This window comes from Ceratotherium simum, chromosome 13 (assembly GCF_057802395.1).
Source record: "Ceratotherium simum simum isolate JZ-2026a chromosome 13, ASM5780239v1, whole genome shotgun sequence".
NCBI classification, from domain to species: domain Eukaryota; kingdom Metazoa; phylum Chordata; class Mammalia; order Perissodactyla; family Rhinocerotidae; genus Ceratotherium; species Ceratotherium simum.
The window spans coordinates 39,748,079-39,768,129 of record NC_141912.1 but is presented as its reverse complement, the minus strand read 5'-3'; the positions used below and the strand labels follow the sequence as shown (position 1 = coordinate 39,768,129).

The following is a 20,051-nucleotide window of genomic DNA, read 5'->3' as shown; positions in this document are numbered from 1 at the left end:
TACTTTCCGGTCCGCAGGGGTTCCCCCCCCCGCCAAAGCGTGCCTCCCTTGTGCGCAAGGCACCTTGGGAGTTGTAGTCTTGGGACATAGAGCCCTGTGGCCGGGGCGCTGACTCACTGAGACCCAATCGGCAGAGAGCCAACTTGCTCTCCGCGCAGCGATTGGCTGGAAGTCAGCGGCGGCCCGCCCCCGGCGCCGCGGCTAGTCGAGGCAGCCCTGCAGCCCGGCAGCGCGGCGCAGTGTGGCTGGCTGCTGCGTTCCCGGGGAGCCGTCCGTGATCCCGCAGTGCGGCCATGGCAGACCCGCAGCCCGCGTCCAGCGGCCTCAGCGACGAGGCCGCCCTCAGTTGCTGCTCTGACCCGGACCCCAGCACCAAGGTGGGCGCGGAACCCAGTTCTCTAGCGTCAGGGCCCCGCGTGGCGGGGCTGGGGCCCCCGAAGGGAGCAGATCCCCGGACTCAGCCGGGTCCGGCCCGGGCTGGATTCAAACCCCATCCGGCTACCGCCACAGCGCTGCCGGCCTTGGAAGTTGGCAGGGAAGAGAGCTAATGGGGACTAGTGGGGGATCCGTGAGAAGATCCATTTCTTCAGGTTGGTTCAAAGACTGTGACCCCACTTGCATTAACTTTTTTATTTTGGGACGGTAACTGGAGGCCACGGCTAACCCAGGGTCAGATACCCTATCAGTGGTGTGCGAGTTCCCCCGGTCAATAGCCATGGCCGATGAGAACAGCTTCAGAATTCCCAGTCCAGGTTCCAAAGTCCTCTCCATGCCGGCCCCTCCCGGGCTGGATCATTTTTCTGCAACTGCCCTGGCTCCAGGCTTAACTACTCCAAACTAATTTGATCTTGCCGAGTATAGCCGCGCCCAGAATTTCGCTTTTGCTTGGGTTTTACGGTTTCTCACGGCCGCACTCCTGCCCTCCCTGTGCCTGGTGGCCCCCAGGAGACATGACAGAATCATGGAGCTTAGATCCTAAGGGAATCTTAGAAATTCCTTCGCCGACCCTCTCATTGCAGCTGAGACCCAGTGAAAGGAGCGACTTATTGCATATGACGCCTTTCATCCCTCCAGCTTGCTTAACATGTCTCTACTAAGAGTCAGTGTAACTCACTCAGGTGTGGTGCCTCCGTGCTTTGTCAAGATGAGACACAACAGCCACTGGGGTGGCGTTGGGGGTGGGGGTTGTTCCAGTGTACGCGTCAGTGTCAGTAGATGCCTTTGTATTTATTCTTTAGACTGGGGAATCTCTAAATTCCTTGAAGACTGGATATGTGCTTTATGCAGACCTCTAGAGAGGTCAGTGGCTTTGGTTCCTGCTTTTTCTTTGCCTTCAGGATGAAGAGTCAGACACCTCTAATTGCTAAAGCCTTTGACTAGCACCTGGTTCTTAGCTTAGGAAAAAATGTTAGTCACTGCAAAGTTAAGAGAGAATAAATAAATAGATAGATAAATAAATATGTATTTCCTCTCACACTCATCTCACTCATATTCCCTCTAATAGTATTACCTAGTTATTTCACATAATATAAGTTGAGTCATTCAGTATAAATTAATTTCTCAGATAACTGGGGATTTTATGTACTGGGCAATTAAAAAAAAAATTTCAGGGAGATCTTTATAAAATATATTAAATACACTTCCTTGCATCCTTAATTTACACTCCACAGTCCAAATTTCTCTTGGTGATTTGGAGTAATTATTTTTTGAGATCAGTAAGTTTTGGCCCTTAGAATATCATCTGGGGGACATAAAATGGAATATGTAATAGCAGCTGGTACATATTGAGTATGCCAGGCCCTGGGTGGTTGTTTTAAGTACATTACTTAATTTAATCCTCACAACAACCCTATGAGGAAGGCATAATTATTATCTCCACTTTACATATAAGGAGACTCTGGCATGGAGGTGTTGAGTAACTTGGCTAGGGAGGAGGCCACACTCCCAGCCTCTGCCCTGCTTCTAGAGTGCTGACTCCAGCAGTAATTTTGAAACTTGACATGAAGGAAAGTAAAAATCCTGAATGAATTAAATTCAGCCTGATCACTGATCACCTGCTATGTGTAAAGAATGGTACGTTTTGGGAATACTGGAATGAACAAGATGAGATCCCCTCACCCAACATACACCAACTCTAACCTAAGATGGAACTGGGATTAATGTGCTATTGAAATTACAAAGCACCTTGGGAGCACAAGAGGTGGAGATTTTCAACGGTAACATCTGTGGTATGGTGTATGCACAGGGTGTTTGGAGCCTGAAGACCTGCATTTGAATCCCCAGTTCTGTCATTGGCTTCAGTGATCTTAGCAGGGCACTTGGGCTGAGTTTGTAAAAGCAGCATAAGGAGAGTTATTATGAGGATAAAATTGTATCCATGTTTCCTAAACTATGAAAAGTGATACAATTCAAGGTTGTATTTCAAGTGTGGGGATCAGGGAGTGCATCAAGCAGAAGGTGGGGGTGGGCCCACGCCTGGAAAGATGGATAGGATTCCAATACCACATGGGAGACGGAGTCATATGGGAGGGCAGTCTAGGCGGAGGAACCATCTAAAAAAATGTGGTGAGATGGCTAAAAGATGCAGTGCGGGGTGTTCTCCAGATGTTCTGGAGAGGTGACCTCTGTGTTTTGGGTTGAAGTTCAGGTTATCTAAGCAGTGGAGCAGTGGTGGAGAAGACTGGAATGGTAGGTTGGAGCCAAGTCATGGAGAGAGCTTTGCAAGTCACATCTAAGAAAGATGGATTTTATATAGGTAGTGGGGAACCATTCGGAGTTTCAAAACATTCCATAGGGTAGATTGGAGGGATCCAAGCCTGGAGGTGATGAGGACACCTAAAAGGCTCTTCCAGCAGGTGAGATAAGTGATGATGGCCTGGTTTGGAAAGAAGAGAGCAGCAGTGCTGGAAAGTCAACTTGCTTGTTGATCATTTGCATCTTTGTCATAAAAGCAGGCCAAAGAATGTACAGCTGCACCACCTCCTGGGCAGTCTTACTTGGCTAGCTTTCTCATAAGGCCAAATACTTCTTTTCCCAAGTGGTGACCTCCTGAAATTCATTCTTTTTACTGTCTCTATCAGTGTCCTTTGATAGAATAACTTGGAGTCCCATGCCATCTGAGTGGTAGGTAATAGGATCAGGGAAATCTTTCTGTGTTGCTGACACTTAAGCTGAGTTTTACCAAATACAAAGAGGGTAGCCAGGTAGAGTTGGGTGTGGGGCAGGGATAAGAAAGAATGGAAAGGAGGAAGGAAGAAGGACAATGGCCAGATGAATGAATGACTGTTCTAGGCAGAGAGAATCATAAGATATATATAAAAGCACAATGACATCAGAGAACTGATGCAGCGACCTACAGGTAATACAGTGAGACTGAAGTTATAGGCAGTGGGAGTTGAAGGAAAGGTACACAAATCATTGGGATGCTCAGAGAAAATATGAGCACTTCCCTTATGTTCTTTTGTTTTTCTCACCCTATAAAGATTTCTATTTGGTAAATTTATTTTGTAATATGTGTTTTATTATTATATTTGTATGTGTATATAATTAAAATAAATATGCATTTATTGGCAGTGCATGCTCTTTTTTTTTTTTTAATTGATAAGGGTGTAAAATCAAAAATGTTTGAGATGACCAGTTAGGGGAGTGGTGGCAAAGAGGAAGTTAGAGAAGTATGCAGCAACCATATATGCTTGCTTTTGGGACTTTCTCCTAAAAGCTCTGAGGCATCACTGAAGGATTGATTTTTAACCCGGAAATGACATAGTTGGGTTTTCGTTATAGGAAAATCACTCTGGATTGCATTTGGGTAAGCCTGCAAGAAGCAGAGACCAGAGAGGCTATGACAATCGTCCAGGCAGGAAGTAGTGAGGACATGAGCCAAGGTAGTGATCCTTAGAAAGGAAAGGAGAAAGATTCCAGAGGGATTTACGCATTCGTGTGGATAGGACACTTGGATTGGATTACAGAGGAGTGGAGAAGGAGGAGTCTAGGAAGAGTCTAGGTGTTTGACTTGGGCTAACAAGGGATTCTAGAGGCATTTCCTGTTGGGAATACAGGAAGGAGTATTTATGTGGGCTGTGATGAATTTGATATTTTGACCCAAGTGGAAATGATGGCTGATGGAGATATAAGTCCAGAGCTGAGGTTAGAGGTATGGACTGGGGAATGCAGATTTGGGAATCAAAAGCAGTAGTTGGTAGTGGAAACTCTGAGTGTTTTTTATAATAATGACAGCAAGAACAATAATAAGCAAAGTAGCTTGATCTGGGCTAGGTGCTATGCTAAGCACTTTCATGCTTTATCCCATTTACTTTTCAGCTCAACCCTAGGAGCTGAGAGCTACAATTATCCCCATTCTAAAGATGTGAAAACTGAGGTTCAAGAAGAGTAATAATTTACTCAAGGTAACAGTGGTAGAGTCAGCATTCAAACCATATCGCCTCTGTGAGAGAATTATTTCTCTCCCGCTTGTGTGTTTTTTCTCCCTTTGCGTGAGATTTGAAAGACCTCATGATACTGAGGGCTTCTAGGATTTTCCTGTTTCTCTTATTTATTGTAAGAGTGGTCTGGCAGATGTGTTTACTAATATCACAGGTAACTTTTAAATTTAAAAAATTTTCCTTTTTGTGTCCTAGCTATGTCTGTCTCTCTTATCTATAGGATAAGTATACTTGAAGTATGTTGTTGACTGTTGAGTTACAGAGTAGGAAGGAGAGAACCAATTGTTTTCTAGAACAATTTGTCACATTCTGACATAGGTTGAGTCAGGGAAGTAATATTAGAAGGAGGAAGATAGCAAAGAAAAAAAAAATCACACCATATTGTACATAAACCATGTGCTCCAGCTGTCACGTAGTAAAACAGTCTTGTTCCCCTCAGATACACTTATATTTCCAAAACTATCTTTTGTTGAAGGCAATTGTGATTTTTAAAAGTCAGGAAAAAACAAAACTTTCTCCATTTTTGTTTTATAGCAGATATGATGCGTAGGGGTACAGCATTAAGCCCTTTCCTCTTTGGTGAGACTCTGACCTTTGGTTAATTCTAGCTCTGTTTCCCAAGAAACAATTAAAAATGGTGTTTGTTACTTGGCATTGTTGGTTATGGTAAAAATAACTTGATTGTTAAATTGCATCTGGAGAGGGAGAATTATACATACCTAATAGGAAACCATTACTGAATGCAGTAATCTTATCACTGTCCCTTGTAGAGATCCTAGAAACTATGCCTATGGAGTTGCTAATAGAGATATTGGCTCCTGTGGTGGATGGGGCTTCTACACCAGGGTGATTCCCCCTTCTGCCCAGTATGGATCTTCTCCCTGTACCTGACTGTCTTGTGAGTCTGAATGTTTAGTTGAGCCTTAAGAAGACTCCCTGCTGGGAATGATGCAACACCTTTGAAAATTCACTGGGAGAGAGTTGATGGGTTCCAAAGGGAGTTGGCCTCACTGTTATTAAGGCCAAAACACACACTTTACGCCAAAGAAATTTTAAAATTTCTGAAAATTTGTCTAATGCAAGTTTGAAACTTCTGTTTTCTGAAGACTGAAGGTGATAGAGGCAATGAAGATTTTGATTTTGAGTAAGATGTAAAGATGTCTTACAAAGCTCCTTTGTAACAGTTCTAGAGAAATGAGTGTCTTCGTTACTAGAAAGAGAATTCGAGAGGTAGAAAACACGAAGTCAAGCAACTTTTTTGCCATGGTGGTGGCTTTTTGCCATGGTGGTGGCTTTTTGACAAGTTTTGATTTATTCTGAAAGCAGACATATAGTGACCAAACATATCCCATTGTTGGAGGCAACTGTCTAGAATCCACTTGGAGACTTCTGGGAAGATAGAGTGCACATACTTTTCCCTATTTCTCCTGCTAAGTACAGCTAAAAACTCTACACATTATATATAAAACAAACACAGGAGGACTGAAAAGTGAAGAGATGGCAGATTGGCTAGGGACCTTGGCTTGGAACAACATGGTGGTGAGTTTCCTGGGTTTTCTTTTTGTCTCATATAGCCCAGACGTGGAGCTAAAGAGCTGGCAACCAGGAAATGCCAATGGATGCAGACAAAGCCCATTGCAAGTCTGCTTTCTCTAGCCACAGGACCAGGAAACAGGCAGTATTTCCTGACAAAACAGGAAACTTTTAGACAATAATTGCTCTGCTACTACCAAACACCATGGAAAAAACTGGCCACAGCCCCACCAAGGCCAGGGAAATCTGAGTGGAGAGCCTAATCTTCCACCCAGCATTCCCATAATGAGGTGCCCACCCTCCCCTGCCAGGGTGGTAGCAGAGAAGGCTGGGTAGGGAGCCACGACTTTAGTCTTGCCAGGCAACAACGAGCTTTCCCCCCTTGTTGTATCAGTGGAGAAACATGGGAAACCTGAAATTCCACCCCAACCCAGCAATACAAATATTTTAAGATAACTATAAATGGGAGAGAGTAAAGGTATGTAAAGAGAGGTAAGGTTTCTACACTTCCCTCAAACTGACAAAATGATAACACCAAGTGACTGTGGTAAGTTACTTATATATAATGGAACACCTACAGCAACTGCTAAAAAAAGCTATACAAAGAGCGCATGCAGGGCCAGCCTCGTGGCTTAGCGGTTAAGTGCACACACTCTGCTACTGGCGGCCCGGGTTCTGATCCCAGGCGCGCACTGACACACCGCTTGTCTGGCCATGCTGAGGCGGCGTCTGACGTACAGCTACTAGAAGGATGTGCAGCTATGACATACAACTATCTACTGGGGCTTTGGGGAGAAAAAGGGGGGAAAAAAAAGGAGGAGGATTGGCAATAGATGTTAGCTCAGGGCCAGTCTTCCTCAGCAAAAAGAGGAGGATTGGCATGGATGTTAGCTCAGGGCTGATCTTCCTCAGAAAAAAAGATTGCATGCAAAAACACTATAGATAAATCAAAATAGAATTATAAAAAAGTGTTCCAGTGACCCATAGGAAGGCAAAAAAACAAAGAACAAACAGAAAACAAAACAAAAATAAAATGGCCAACTTAAGCCCTAATATTTCAATAATTAGACCAATTAAGACAGAGATTGGCAGAGTGGATTTAAAAAGATGTCCCAACTTATCTATATATGAAGTGATGGATGTTAACTAAACTTATTGTGGTAATCATTTCACAACTTCTGTAAGTCAAGTCATTATGCTGTACACTTTAAACTTATACAGTACTGTATGTCAATTATATCTCAATAAAACTGAAAGAAAAAATAAAAATATGCCCCAACTATATGCTGTCTACATGAAATTCACTTCAAATATAATGATAGAGGCAAGTTAAAAGTAAAAAGATGGAAAAAGATATGTTATGCAAACAATCAAAAGAAAGCAGGAGTGGCTATATAGGCATACCTTGGAGATATTGCAAGTTTGGTTCCAGACCACCACAATAAAGCGAATATCACAATAAAGCAAGTCACACAAATTTTTTGGTTTCCCAGTGCACATAAATGTTATGTTTATACTATACTGTGGTGTATTAAGTGTGCAACAGCATTATGTTTAAAAAAACAATGTACATGGGGCCAGCCCGGTGGCATAGTGGTTAAGTGCACGCACTCTGCTTCGGTGGCCCAGGATTCACAGGTTCAGATCCCAGGCACGCACCAATGCACTGCTTGTCACGCCATGCTGTGGCGGCGTCCCATATAAAGTAGAGGAAGATGGGCATGGATGTTAGCCCAGGGCCAATCTTCCTTGGCAAAAAAGAGGAAGATTGGCAACAGATGTTAGCTCAGGGCTGATCTTCCTCACAAAAAAAAACAAACAAAAACAATTTACATACCTTTATTAAAAAATGTTTTATTGCTAAAAAATGCTAACCATCATCTGAGCCTTCAGCAAGTCATAATCTTTTTGTTGGTGGAGGGTTTTGTAAAAAGCAATATCTGCAGAGTGCAATAAAGTGAAGTGCAATAGAATTAGGTATGCCTGTATTCATAGCAAATAAAGTAGATGCCAGAGCAAAGAAAATTATAGAGAAGTATGTTATATAAGAAGTATGTATGGGGCCGGCCCGGTGGCGCAAGCGGTTGGGTGCGCGCGCTCCGCTGCAGCGGCCCGGGGTTCGCTGGTTCGGATCCCGGTGCGCACCGATGCACTGCTTTGGCAGGCCACGCTGTGGCGGCGTCCCATATAAAATGGAGGAGGATGGGCATGGATGTTAGCCCAGGGCCGTCTTCCTTGGCAAAAAAAGAGGAGGATTGGCGGATGTTAGCACAGGGCTGATCCCCTCACAAAAAAAAAGAAGTATGTTATATGAGATAAAAGGGTGAATTAACCAAGAAGACATAGCAATCCTAAACGTATGTGCAACAGACAACATAACTGCAAAAATGTGTGAAGCAAAAACTGATATAGACTAATCCACAGTTATATTTGGAGACTTCAGTACTCCTCTCTCAACAATTGATAGAACTAGACAGAAAATTAGCAAGGATATAGACAAATTCAACAACACCATACAACAAGCAAGATCTAATCAACATTTATAGAATGCTCCACCCAATGACAACAGAATACACATTTTTTTTTTCAAGAACAAATACCAAGATAGACCATGTCATGGACCCTAAAACCAACTTCAACAAATTTAAAATAATTGAAATCTCAGAGTATGTTCTCCAACCACCACAAAATCAAACTAGAAATCAGTAGCAGAAACGTAGCAGGAAAATCTCCAAACACTTGGAAACTAAATAACACATTTCTAAATAATCCATGCATCAAGAGGAAGTCTCAAGGGAAATTTTAAAAAATACTTTGAACTGAATGAAAAAAGAATCTCAGCTAAAACAGTGATGGGGGGAAATTTATAGCACTAAATACATACATTATAAAAGAGGAAAAGTCTCAAATCAGTAATTTCAGTTCCCACCTCAAGAACCTAGAAAAAGAAGAGCCAAATAACCCAAAGGAGCAGAAAGAAGGAAATAATAAAGAGCAGAAATCAATGAAATTGAAAACAAAATGAAAGAAATCAATGAAACAGTTGGTTCTTTGAAAAAAACTGATAGAATTGACAAACTTATAGCAAGACTGACAAAAAAAGAGAGAAGACACAAATTAGCAATATCAGGAAAAAAATAGGGGACACCACTACAGACTCTGCAAACATCAGAAAGATAAAGGAATACTAAAAACAACTCTATATACATAAATTTGGCAACTTACATGAAGTAAACCAATTCCTTGAAAAACAGAAACTACCATAACTTACCCAATATGATATAAATAATTTCAAATAGCTCTATAACGTAAGGAAATTGAATGCATAGTTAATAATCTTCCAAAAAAAGATATCTCCAGGCTCAGGTGATTTCACTAGAGAATTCTTCCAAACAGAAGAATTAACATCAATTCTACACAATTCCTTCAAGAAAACTGAAGAGGAGAGAATACTTCCCATTTTATAAAACTAGTATTACCCTGATATTAAAACCAGATGAAGAAACTAAAAAAAGAGAAAACTACAGACCAATATCCCTCATGAAGATAGATGTAAAAATCCTTGACGAAATGTTAGCAAATAGACTTCAGCAATAAATAAAAAGAATTACACACCATGCCAAAGTGGAGTTTATTCCAGGTATGCAAGGCTGGTTCAATATTCAAAAATCAATCAAAGTAATCTACCTTAAGAGGCTAAAGAAGAAAAATCATGCGATCATATCAATTAATGCAGAAAAAGCATTTCACAAAATTGAACACCATTCATGATTAAAAAAATTTTTTTCAGACAAATAAGAATGGAGGGGAACTTCAACTTGATAAAGAGTATCTCTAAAAAACTTTAAGCTAACATTATACTTAATGGTGATGCTTTCTCCCTAATTTAGAGGAATAAGGCAAGGGTGTCTGTTCTTACTACTCTTATTCAACATAGTGCTGTAAGTTCCAACCAGTGTAGTAAAGCAAGAAAAGGAAATGACAGTCATACAGATTGGAAAGAAGAAATAAAACTGTCCCTTTTTGCAGATGACATGATTGTCTACATAAGAAATCCTACGAAAAAGTCTTGTAAAACTAGTAAGTGACTTCAGCAAGGTCATAGGATACAAGATAAACATAAAAGAAACCAATTGTATTTCTATATACTAGCAAAGAACACATGATCACCAAGATTAAAAATAAAAACCATTTACAGTCGCTCAACAAAGTTAAATACTTAGGTGTAAATCTTAAACATGTACAGGACTTGTATGCTGAAAGTTACACAGTGCTGATAAAAAGAAATCGTGGAAGATCTAAATAAATAGAGAGAGATACTGTGTTCGTGATTGGAAGACAAACCATAGTAAAGATTTCAATTCTCCGTAAGTTGATATATGTGTTTAACACAATCCCTATCAAACCTTTTTTTAGATATAGGCAAGATTATTCTAAAATTTATATGGAAGACAAAAAACTAGAATAACTATATTTTGAAAAGAATAAAGTGGAAGGAATCAGTCTGCCTGATTTTAAGACTTACTGTATAGCTGTAGTATTCATTACTCTTGGTATTGGCAGAGAGATAGACCCAGATCAGTGGAACAGAGTAGAGAACTCAGAAATAGACTCACACAAATATGCCCAACAGATTTCTGACAAAGATGCGAAAGTAGTTCAATGGAGAAAGGATAGGTAGCCTTTTCAATAAATGGTGCTGGAGCAATTGGACATCCATAGGTAAAAAATGAAGCTTTACCTGAGTCTCTCATCTTATACAAAAAAATCCATTTAGAGGTGCTCGAAGGGACCTTGACCCTTTGGTTCACGTCCATGCCCCATCTTTATAGTTTTATCAGGATTGTGTTGTAGGCACAGAGGACATGCATTGGAAACATCCTTGATTGTACCGTTAAAGTTTTTTCACAGTAGTTTTGAGTTAATTAAATTTGGACAATGACCCCCAAAAGCCTGATTATTTCTATTACTCTTCCTTTTTATAAGGCAAAGGAGCAAATCTTCGTTACCTCAGTAGCCATCCCAGAAAAGCCAAAGATAGCTTAGGCATAAAAGACATCTCACTTTTATTGTTCCAAATTTAGAGCATGATAAGGGAAAGACAAAGTTAAGAACTGTCTGATAGGACAAGACATGAACATAAGTCTTACTTTTTAAACACAAGATATATTTATTTTAAACAGTATTTTAGAACATAGGAATAAACTAATTTTTAGGAACTTTTTTTTTTTCTTTGTGAGGACGACCAGCCCTGAGCTAACATCCGATGCCAATCCTCCTCTTTTTTTTTTTTTCTTCCTGAGGAAGACTGGCCCTGGGCTAACATCCGTGCCCATCTTCCTCTACTTTATATGGGACGCCACCACAGCATGGCTTAACAAACGGTGCGTTGGTGCGCGCCTGGGATCCGAACCGGCGAACCCCGGGCTGCCACAGCGGAGCACGCACACTTAACCGCTTGCGCCACTGGGGCGGCCCCTAGGAACTTTTTAAGAAAGGGACTTTTTCTTAAGATCATTCAAGTGTTTACAAGAAGTACAGAGAGTTAACAGAATATTTTGGTGATAAAAAGAAAACTGTTGTCTGAGCTTAGAACAACTTGATCATTTTATAAAAAGCAAGTCCTGCTTGTTTTTTATATCATCCAAATAACACTTTTGCAGCAAAGGGATTATAAGCCTGTTTTTAATAAATAAATGCAGTCATATTGAATATACTTTTAATTTTTTTGCCATGTATACACTTTTTTTTTAAAGGTTAAAAATGGTATTAGAGTTTATATTACATCTATACATTTACTTGGAAATAATCAATCTGTTCATCATATTGAGTCATCTCAATCAGAAAAATGGTATACCTTTCCAGTTTTTCTTTTTTTTTTAAACTATCTTTTTCCAGCTTTATTGAGGTATAATTGACATGTAACATTGTGTAAGTTTAGGGTATACAACATAGTGATTTGATATATCTATATACTGCAAAATGACTACCACAATAAGGTTAGTTAATGCATTCATCACCTCACATAGTTACCTTTTCTATGCGTATGTGGTGACAACTTTAAGATCTACTCTCTTAGTAATTCTCAAGTATACAATATAGTATTGTTAACTACATATAGACTTTTTAAAGTTAATTTTAATATTCTTTTACATGTATTTATTTAGATAGCTATAATACATAGTTATGTTAATAGATAATAAAGACTAACATTACTTTTAGGATTTACTCATTCAGCAAATATTTATTGGTTACCTACTCTGCAGGTTCTGTGCTGAGATATGTCAGCAAACAAAACAAACATCCTTGCCCTCCTGGAGCTTGTATTCTAATGGGGGAAGAAAAACAATAAAAGATAAATATAGTAAATAGCAGATTAAAAGGTGACAAGTGCTATGGGAAAAGAACATGAAAAAATAGGATAAGGTAAGGGGATTGAAGTGGAGAGTTAAATTATTTAAGGTGGTGAGGTAAGGCCTCATTGAGAGGATGATGTTGAGCAAAGAATTAAAAAGATTAGAAGTGGCTCTGGGGAAGGAGTGTTCCAACAGAGGAACTGTTGGTGCAAAGGTCCTAAGGCTGGAACATGGCAGACAAGTTCAGTGAACTATTCTGAAGACGGCAGTGAAGCAGAGGGAGTGGGCAGAAGGAGAGGTCAGAGAGGCAACAGGGGCCAGTCATAGTGGGCCATGGTGAGGAGTTTGGGTTTCACTCTGAGTGAAATGGGGCGCCTTCTCAGGGTCTTGGAGCAGAAGAGTGACGTGATCTGAATTAACTTTCTAAAGGATCTCTGACTGAGAGTAGATTGTAGGGGGCAGGGTGAGAGAGAGGACTACCAACCGGTCTGGGTGGGAGGTAGAGTAGCCAGATCAAGGTGCCAGCAGGGGAGGCCGTGAGAAGTGTAGAGTCAAAGAATTTAGGGAAATTAGCTAGAGGCTGTGTGTCCAAGAAAGGAGAATTTTGCTGATAGAATTGGCAACCAATAGCTTAATGGTGAGGAAGGAGACTAAAAACTCATTAAAAACTAAAATAAAAACAGGAGTTCCAGGGACAGTTTCAATATAGTGACAAGTAGTACTGAATGTACCAGTACCTCCTGTATTACATTGGAAGAGAGTAATTGGTGTTTGTAGAAATGTCCTTGAATCATCAAAATAAGATTAAATTCTGTACGTTTTTAGGGCAGATAAGTAGATAGCTGAGGTTTTCTTTATGCAGTAGTAACCAACATTTTCAGATAGTTTTAATCATTTGAAAAATCTGTATATAGATCACAACCTACGTCACCAAAGTTATGGACTTCTGTTGAGATGTGTTAGTTTTCCGTTGCTGGTGAGTGGCTTAAAACAACATAAATTTATTACCTTGTGGTTCTGTAGGTTAAAAGTCTGACATGGGTCTCCCTGGGCTGAAACAAGGTGTTGACAGGTCTGCATTCCTTACTGGAGGCCCTGGGGGAAAACCCGTTTCCAAACTTATTCAGGTTATTGGCTGAATTCAGGTCCTTTCAGTTGTAGGACAGACGTCCCCCACTTTCTTTGCTGCTGTTGGGGGGGGTGCTGCTGTCCTTAACTCCTTGCACATGCGCCCCTACATCTCCAAGCCAGGATGGCAAATTGAATCCTTCTCACACGTGGAATCCCTCTGACTTCCTCTTCTGCCACACCTTTCTTCTACTGCCTTCTTTTGCTGGATCTCTCTGTCTCATCTGCCTTTGTCTTCTGGTTTTGATGTCTCACATGATTACATTGAATCCACCTGGATAATCCAGGCTACTCTTCCTATTTTCAAGTCAGCTGATGAGTAACCTTAATTTCATCTGCAGAGTTCCTCACAGCAGTATGTTTGATAGAATAACCAGGAACTTCATTAGAATTTAGTCCTTGCCTGCAGCTCCTTCCAGAGACCGCAGTGCTTTGGCTGTGCACCAAGTCTGGTGTGAGGAGGGCAGCTGTCCCCCATGAGGCCTGCCAGGTCCAGCCTTTGTAATTAGCTATGGTCAGGCTTGGAAGATCACACGTGGGATTTTGGCCTAGAACTGGCCTCCTCAAGCAAATACTGTGACTGGTAGAGAAGCAGCAGTCTCTCACATTAGCTGGGAGAAGGGAACATTTGCTATTTTTGTAGTGTATACCAAGCCTTAAAAACCGTGCCTTGTTTTAATCTGCTTAAAGAAGAATATGAAGTGGAATTTTGTTTGGTGTCGCTTCATTGCGGTCACAGAGTGACTTTGTATCTGTTTTTGCAATTATGTTCCACAGGAGAAAACCAAGGCCAGTTATGAGTGCCACGCCAGTGCCTGATGTCAGGAGCTGCTTTTCCCCTTTTCAGCTGCTTCCTGGAACTAGGACCTTTAGGAGTGTAGCACTTGACTGAGAAAAGCAATCCAAATATTCTAGAAACATGTAACTTCAGAGCCAACTGCCTTATATATGGTTATAAGCTGTAAATGAAGAGTTAAGTTATTCATTAAGATCAGTTTATTAAGATAGTTTTTAGGCTAGTTTTGTTTTGAATGAGTATTTTAATGCTTAAAATGAGTAGATTTTGGTTACTTAAAACTTTAGCAAAATAGAAAAATATTGTTTCCTAATGATGCTGAGTGAATAAAACATATTTGTATTTTGTATGATGTAAGTCATAGTGGGGAGATGTCTGTGTGGCTGCAAAGGGAGAGTTCACAACTTTCAGGCCTGTTCTGTCAAGTCTGTGAGTGTGACAAGAATAAAAATCTGTTAGGAAGCACAAAAGTAGTTAAGACTCATGGTCTGGAAGGTACCTATGGTAGAAGGAGACCTGAACTTAGAATCAGAGGGCCGATTAATTTAATCACCCTGAGTGTGTTTCTCGTCTGTAAAATGGGGATAGTAATACCTATAGATAGTAATACCTCATAGTTGTACCTAATGAAGTCAGACTCCTAGACAAAGTATTATTATTAATGCTAATAATAATCTTCACTCCATGAGTTAATATACTCTCTGCCCTTTTACCAGTTAAGTCAAGCCTTCTGTTTCCTGATTTGTAAATTGGACAGTTTCACAATGGTGTTAAGAGACAGTAACATTTTACCCTTTTTGTTACTTAGAAGCCTAGGATCTTGTGAGTAACTCCTTGCTTGCCAATAAAGTTCTGGAAGGGCGTTTATGCAGCCATTCAACAAATTTTACAGTGTTTGAACCCTTTATTTGTAATGTCACTGTCTTAGTTTAGTCACCCAAAAGCAGACTGGAGATAAGAGTTTGGTTGCAAGTAGTTTATTTGGGAGGTAGTCAAAGAAAGCTCTGAGGAGTGGAGAAGGGAGGCCATAAAAAGTGAGACTGGATTACCACTGGGGGCAGCTGGGCTTCAGTCTTGCTAGGAAGCCTCTGAGAGACTGTGTGGAACGTCTCAGAATTGTCCCACTTAGGGGCAAAGAAGCCAGGTTTTTTATCCACTGATGGTTGATGGTCATTCCTGGGGTGTAAACTCCCGGGCACTTTGGACATGCCCCACACGGGGACCTGCTCTTGTGACCAGAAAACACCCTTGGGCAGAAAGCCGTAGGAAGTTGTAGGTGGTAGGTATGGGAACTGTTTCCAGGTGATTTCCATGGTGGGCTGAGAGGACAGAGTTGCTTTCTTCTTAAATATTGTGTTACAATGGTAGACTGTATTTTGTTACAGAAAGCACTATTAGTGTTGGTAACAAGTGATAAAAGTTAAGGTGTTTAATATATACTGTTTGTCCTTAGGACTTTTTGTTCCAGCAGACCATGCTGCGCATTAAAGATCCCAAGAAGTCATTGGATTTTTATACTAGAGTTCTTGGAATGACGTGAGTAAACTATTTATTGGCACCTGTAATAAATACAGTTGTTGGCACTTGTTTAAATAAATAGCTTTGCAAATACAGAGAATGTTTTCAGATGCATTTAAAAAATGGATTTAAGGTTGGTCCAGGGCCGGCCCCGTGGCTTAGTGGTCAAGTGCGCGCGCTCCAATGCTGGCCGCCCAGGTTCGGATCCCGGGCGCACACCGACGCACCGCTTCTCCGGCCATGCTGAGGCCGCGTCCCACATACAGCAACTAGAAGGATGTGCAGCTATGACATACAACTATCTACTGGGGCTTTGGGGGAACAATAAATAAATAAATAAAATTATTTAAAAAAAAAAAAAGAGGTTGCTCCAAAAGTCCTTTTGGACAGGAGTCTGGGACTGGGCTTGACTGGCCAGGGCTTCTGTCAAGTTCCTCTCTTCCAACATTGGTCATGGCAATGTCTTTTTGAATATCATGTCTCCTCAGGCAAGGGAAACAAAAAAAATAAACAAACAAATGAGGCTACATCAAACTAAAAAGTTTCTGCACGTCAAAGGAAGCCATCAACAAAACGAGAAGACAACCTACCAATTGGGAGAGGATATTTGTAAATCGTATATCCAATAAGGGGTTAGTATCCAAAATATATAAAGAACTCATACAACTCAGCAACAAAAAAACAAACTACCCAATTAAAAAATAGGCAGAGGATCTGAAGAGATTTTTTCCAAAGAAGATATACAGATGGCCAACAAACACATGAAAAGATGTTCAACATGACTAATTATTAAGGAAATGCAAATCAAATATCACCTCACACCCATCAGAATGGCTATAATTAACAAGACAAGAAATAACAAGTGTTGGAGAGGATGTGGAGAGAAGGGAACTCTCATACACTTCTGGTGGGAGTGCAAACTGGTGCAGCCACTATGGAAAACAGTATGGAGATTTCTCAAAAAGTTAAAAATAGAACTACCATATGATCCGGCAATTCCACTTCTGGGTATTTATCCAAAGAACACAAAAATACTAATTTGAAGAGATACATACACCGCTTTGTTCATTGCAGCATTATTCACAATAGCCGAGACTTGGAAACAACCTAAGTGTGCACTGATGGATGAATGGATAAAGAAGATGTGGTGTAGACCCACACACACATACACATGTACACACACACACACCCACACACACACACACACACACACAATGGAATACTACTACAAATGGCAAGATTTCAAAGATGAAATCTTGCCATTTGCAACAACATGGATGGACCTTGACGGTATTATGCTAAGCAAAATAAGTCAGACAGAGAAAGGCAAATACTGTATGATTTCACTAATGTGAAAGATAACAACAACAAACAAAATATAGATACAGAGAATATATTGGTGGTTAACAGAGGTGAAGCAGGGAGGGGAAAGGGTAGGTAAAAGGGGTAAAAGGGCACATTTGTATGGTGACAGATGGCATGGAAACTAGACTTTTGCTGGTGAACATGATGTAGTCTATATAGAAGTCAAAATATACGAATGTACACCTGAAATTTATATAATGTTTTAAACCAGTGTTACTTCAATAAAAAAAAAATTCTTCTCCTCTATCCCAGCCAGGCTCATTGGACAACAAGACACCAATATTTGCATTTTCTCTGACTCCTTTCTCTCCCAGAGCTGCCAATTAAATCCTTAATGTGTCCAGACACTTTTGATTTTATGGCCACCTTTAGCCTTTTTATTTTTCTTGATTTGTGTCCCTAAATAACATGAGGGTTTTTTGTTTCTTTTTGATAATATAGATACATAAAGAATAAAATGATCTTTAATGTACTGCCTAGATAACCTCCATTGATGTTGAGAGAAAAATTCAAGTAATACAGTATATGTTTATGTTTAGAAAATCTAAGCAATTCAGAAAATACAAAATGAAAAATGATAGCCTACCTCTCTAAGACCTTCTCCCCAAAGATTACTGCCAACAGTTTCTTGTAATTCTTTCCAGAAGAAGTAGTTTTGCATATATCTATGGCATATTTAAAGGACAGAATGAAAACATATGTATTGAACACTTGCTATTTGCCAGGGTCTTGACATGTTATTTCATTCAGTCTTCACAGTAGGTTTATGAGGTAGTTTATATCCCCATTTTACAAATGAAGGAAGAAACCAAAGCTCAAAGACATCAAGTTACTGGCCCCAAACCCCACAGTGGGCGTGTGGCAGAGCTGGAATTCAAATCCAGGTCTGATTGACTCCAATGTTGATCTTGTTTTTAAAGAGCCCCCAAAGAGGATGCAACTTGACACTGTACTGAAAGATGTGCTCAGCTGAGAAAAGCGAGTACAGCAGGTTCATGTGCTCCAGTAAATCTTTTTGTGATAGGTTAAAGCATAGATCTTAGTGGGCTAAGGCATATGTGATAACAGTGATAATTAAAAGATTTGGAACAGAACTCTAGAAACTTTCCATTTGCTATGCTTCAGTCATTCACTCTTACTGATTATGAATGAGGTCATCTTTGAGCATTTAATCCTCAGTGACCTAAAGAAAATTTTATTGTACGCATCCTCAATCTACCCTACTCCTCACAAAATCATCTTATACTCTTTAAACTCACTTTATAGTGAGTTTCACTATAATACTCACTTCAATTATCTTTTTTAAAACGTCAAGATTGGTAATTCATTCACTCTTTCTCTCATATCAGTCTCTCCTTTTCCACTGGCTTTTTCCCCTCAACCTTCAAAAAAGCTTAAGTCTTCCTGTATTCTAGGGTAGTTCTTACCGTCTGTTCTTGCCCTCCTTCCCGTCATCACCCACCATCTATGTATGGAGACCACACTTGCTATTTTACTTACTACCTCCCATTCTCTCCCAGTCCAGGGCAGTCCAGCTTCTGCTGCCCCAAGCTACTAAAACTGCCCTCGCAGGACCTTTCCACATCTAGTGACCTGTTCAGTCGTAATCCTGTTTGACCTTTCTGCAGTATTTGATACCGTTAACCACTTTATTGTTTGTTTTGTTTTTGTTTTTGTTTTCTCCCCCCAAAGCCCCAGTAGATAGTTGTATGTCATAGCTGCACATCCTTCTAGTTGCTGTATGTGGGACGTGGCCTCAGCATGGCCGGAGAAGCCGTGCATCGCTGCGTGCCCTGGATCTGAACCCGGGCTGCCAGCAGCGGAGCGTGCGCTCTTAACCGCTAAGCCGTGGGGCCGGCCCTTAACCACTTTATTGTTGACATTTTTGTGTTCTGTGATATTAATCTGCCCTTCCTTCTCTCTTACCGTCTATCCTCAGTTTCTTTTCCGAGGAGTTTTGGCATAGTAGAAACTCAATAAATTTACTTTATTTAACTGAATACCACATATCTGAAAGAACAATAAGGTAATGCATTATATTTTTCACTAAAAATAAAATTTTCTTTTGAAGATACCTTTTGCCGTTTATGAACAAGTACTGTATTTCCAGCTAAATTTCTTTATATTTGAAGAAGTGATGAATTACAAAAGTTTGCTTTTTTAAAAAGTGTTTTATTTCACTCATATTTACAGATGAATAGGTTTTTTTAAAGGGATTTTTTTCATTGATTTCCCCCTGGTTTTCCTATTAAAATAGCCTCACTATGTACAGCTCCTATTCTTAGTGAAACTTGAATATTGTCATGTTGATTTTTGCTTGAATCAGCCTTTCCTGTTATTTTAATTTTTTTTATTTTATTTATTTTTCCCCCAAAGCCCCAGTAGATAGTTGTATGTCATAGCTGCACATCCTTCTAGTTGCTGTATGTGGGACGCGGTCTCAGCATGGCCAGAGAAGCGGCGTGTCGCTGCACGCCCGGGATCCGAACCCGGGCCACCAGCAGCAGAGCGCGAGCACTCAACCGCTAAGCCACGGGGCCTGCCCAAGCCTTTCCTGTTATTAATTGATTCAGACTTCTTGTTGTTTAATTTCAGGCTACTCCAAAAATCAGATTTTCCCACTATGAAATTTTCACTCTTTTTCTTGGCTTATGAGGATAAAAAGGACATCCCAAAAGATAAAGATGAAAAAGTAGCGTGGGTATTTTCCAGAAAAGCTGCACTTGAACTGACACAGTAAGTATGAGTTTTTATCTTTTTATATATTCTGTATTTTTTTAAAGCTCGTTTTTTAAAACTTTTTCCCTTATTTACCAGCTTACTTCAAACCACATCTGCCTAATCACTTTGCATTTGTAACAATATGTTTGAGTGTTTTTTCATGCATCTTTTGGTCTTTGTATTGTTCTTGGC

At 40.3% G+C, this 20,051-nt stretch overlaps 1 protein-coding gene across 1 annotated transcript in view; it reads left to right on the top strand.

The window, feature by feature from the left end:
- Nucleotides 1-214: 214 nt before the first annotated feature.
- The window catches only part of GLO1 (glyoxalase I), a 29,584-nt gene continuing 9,747 nt past the window's right edge, over nucleotides 215-20,051 (top strand). Inside the window, exons 1-3 of the mRNA XM_004424186.3 lie at nucleotides 215-377; nucleotides 15,709-15,791; nucleotides 19,734-19,874. Coding sequence (XP_004424243.1) covers nucleotides 294-377; nucleotides 15,709-15,791; nucleotides 19,734-19,874 — 308 coding nt within the window. The 5' untranslated portion in view covers nucleotides 215-293. The remainder of the gene's footprint in view (nucleotides 378-15,708; nucleotides 15,792-19,733; nucleotides 19,875-20,051) is intronic.